General features: G+C 45.3%; 1 protein-coding gene across 1 annotated transcript in view; it reads right to left on the bottom strand.

Annotated features, from left to right (window-relative positions):
• The window catches only part of T265_00540 (hypothetical protein), a gene marked incomplete at both ends in the record, with an annotated part of 2,939 nt that extends 918 nt beyond the window's left edge, over window positions 1-2,021 (bottom strand). Inside the window, one exon of the mRNA XM_009164344.1 lies at window positions 36-2,021. Coding sequence (XP_009162608.1) covers window positions 36-2,021 — 1,986 coding nt within the window. The remainder of the gene's footprint in view (window positions 1-35) is intronic.
• Window positions 2,022-2,311: the final 290 nt, after the last annotated feature.

Below are 2,311 nucleotides of genomic sequence, written 5' to 3'. Positions count from 1 at the left end.
ACGCGCCTCGAGCCCTTACGATCAATCAAACTCACTTTCTGCTCATTAACGCTACCTGATTTTGTGAGCAGAATACTTCTACCTTTCATTTCATTCGGCTCCATCTCATGTGTCTGTTTGAAGCCACTTTTTTTGGATCCATCTCCATTTACGAGGGCTGTTGTAGTTCTTATGGGATTATCATTGTACTCCTGTTGGCGGTTGCTTTGAGAGCGTGTGGAAATCAAGTTTATCTTGTCGGCTTCCATAGGGTTTGGTTGAAGATCCGGCGAATTGAAATCACTGGAGCTTGAGCTGGCGTAACTTGCACAAGATTGCACATGGATGAATGTCTGTTTGTCCTCAGTTTCAGTTTCTCGATGATAGAAATAGTTGAAATTGGACACAATCACAGGTACCGGTAGAGCAATTGTCAATACTCCAGCGATAGCGCACAGTGAGCCGACCAATTTACCCCACACCGTCACAGGTCGCATGTCTCCGTAGCCAACGGTTGTCATAGTGACTACAGCCCACCAGAATGCGTCTGGTATACTCTTGAAATAAGTTCGTTCAGAATCGATTTCGGCGAAGTAGACTGCTGAAGAGAACAAAATTACACAAATGAGTAAAAAGAACACCAATAGACCTAGTTCTCGTGTACTGGCTTTCAACGTCTGACCGAGGATTTGTAACCCTTTGGAATGTCTTGAAAGCTTGAATATTCGAAATACCCTGACCAGTCGAATTACTCGAAGGATCGCCAACGACATAGCTTGATTCTGACTCCGGCTCTCCTCGTGCACCATCGTACCGAGAGTGATAAAATAGGGTATGATGGCCACAATATCGATAAAGTTCATAATGTTTCGAAAGAAAGCGATTTTCTCCGGGGATGATGCGAATCGTACTAGTAGGTCGAAAGTGAACCAGATGATACACACAGTTTCAACTACAAAAAATGGTTCTTCAATGGCCGGGATATCGTGATCCCTTATAACCAAACAGTGTTGCGGATCCTTGACTGGGTTGCATGCTTCATGGTCACTGACCTCCCTGTGACCGTTGCGGTAACCGGCGGAAGATCGATTCGAATTGGGCACAAGATCTTCCAGTGGGATTTCCTGGGATTCATCCACCGTGATTAGTTGATAGTGTTTGAAATACGGAAGGGTTTCGATACAGAAGATAACAATAGAAAGAATTATGACTACCACGGAAAAGATTGCTATCGCACGCGCAGCCATGGAACTTTCGGGGTACTCGAAAAGTAACCAAATTTTACGTTGCATCTTATTCTCCGGTAGAACTTTGACATCTTCTCGGATGAAGCCTTCGTCGTCTCGGTATTTCTCAATCGCGTCTTCATCAATTTCATAGAAGTGGATTTCCTCTGTGAAGACATCAATTGGCACGTTCACTGGTCGACGTAGACGCCCACCGCTTTGATAGTAGTATAGAATGGCATCGAAGCTGGGTCGGTTTCGGTCAAAAAAATATTCATCGCGTAGTGCATCATAATATCGATCCAGTTTGATGGGATTTCCCAAAAGAGTATTTGGGAACTTCCGCAGCGTACTCAGTTGGGTTTCAAATCGTAATCCAGATATGTTCAGGACCACTCGTTCGTTGCCCTTTTCAACCATTTGTTTCTTCTCGTATCGTTGTAATGTTTGTCCTGCCGGGAAGAGTGTTGATGGACGGGCAGCAAGCGCCCTAGCAATGTTTTTGGATGTTTCTTCAGAGAGTTCTACATTCTCTTTGGAGTCAGTGAGCAAGTGCTCGTCTGGAAATGCCGCCGTGTCCGACAGCAAAGTTGCACATGTAGTTCGTCCTATATTTTGAGCAACAGAGGCGATTAGATCCAAGTATCCTGGATCTTGTGGCTTTTTGAGACCTTCTGCCCCGTCCATGTTTGCCCATGCCCTTGTATTCGATGCAGCTGCCGAATCTGTTTGGCCGGTTGTACCGGGTGAATGACCGTGTGGTGCCGGTCCAGCTGTCGTACTGAGACCGGTACTTCCGCCTCCAGATCCGACCATCCCACTGTATGGACGTGGTCCATATGACCTGGAATAAAACGAAGGAGTACGCGTGAGTGGAACTTAGCGAATGTATTGGCTTCAGAAGAGGCAGACTCATCCGACCCTTTGATTATGTTCTAGATTTTAATAATAAATTTATCAGCACAAACCAGGGTGTGAACTATGCTTGCTGTAATTTCAAAGCGTTGATTGGATACAAACAGACACGTTATCCCATTTTGCCCAAACAAAGTATATATCAGGTTTTTCAAGCGACCGAGGAATTTTGCCCCTTCCGCTCTCGAATG

The sequence above is a fragment of the Opisthorchis viverrini genome (genome assembly GCF_000715545.1).
Source record: "Opisthorchis viverrini unplaced genomic scaffold opera_v5_5, whole genome shotgun sequence".
NCBI lineage: Eukaryota > Metazoa > Platyhelminthes > Trematoda > Opisthorchiida > Opisthorchiidae > Opisthorchis > Opisthorchis viverrini.
The sequence above is the reverse complement of the archived record's forward strand: the minus strand, read 5'-3'. Positions and strand labels throughout refer to the sequence as shown.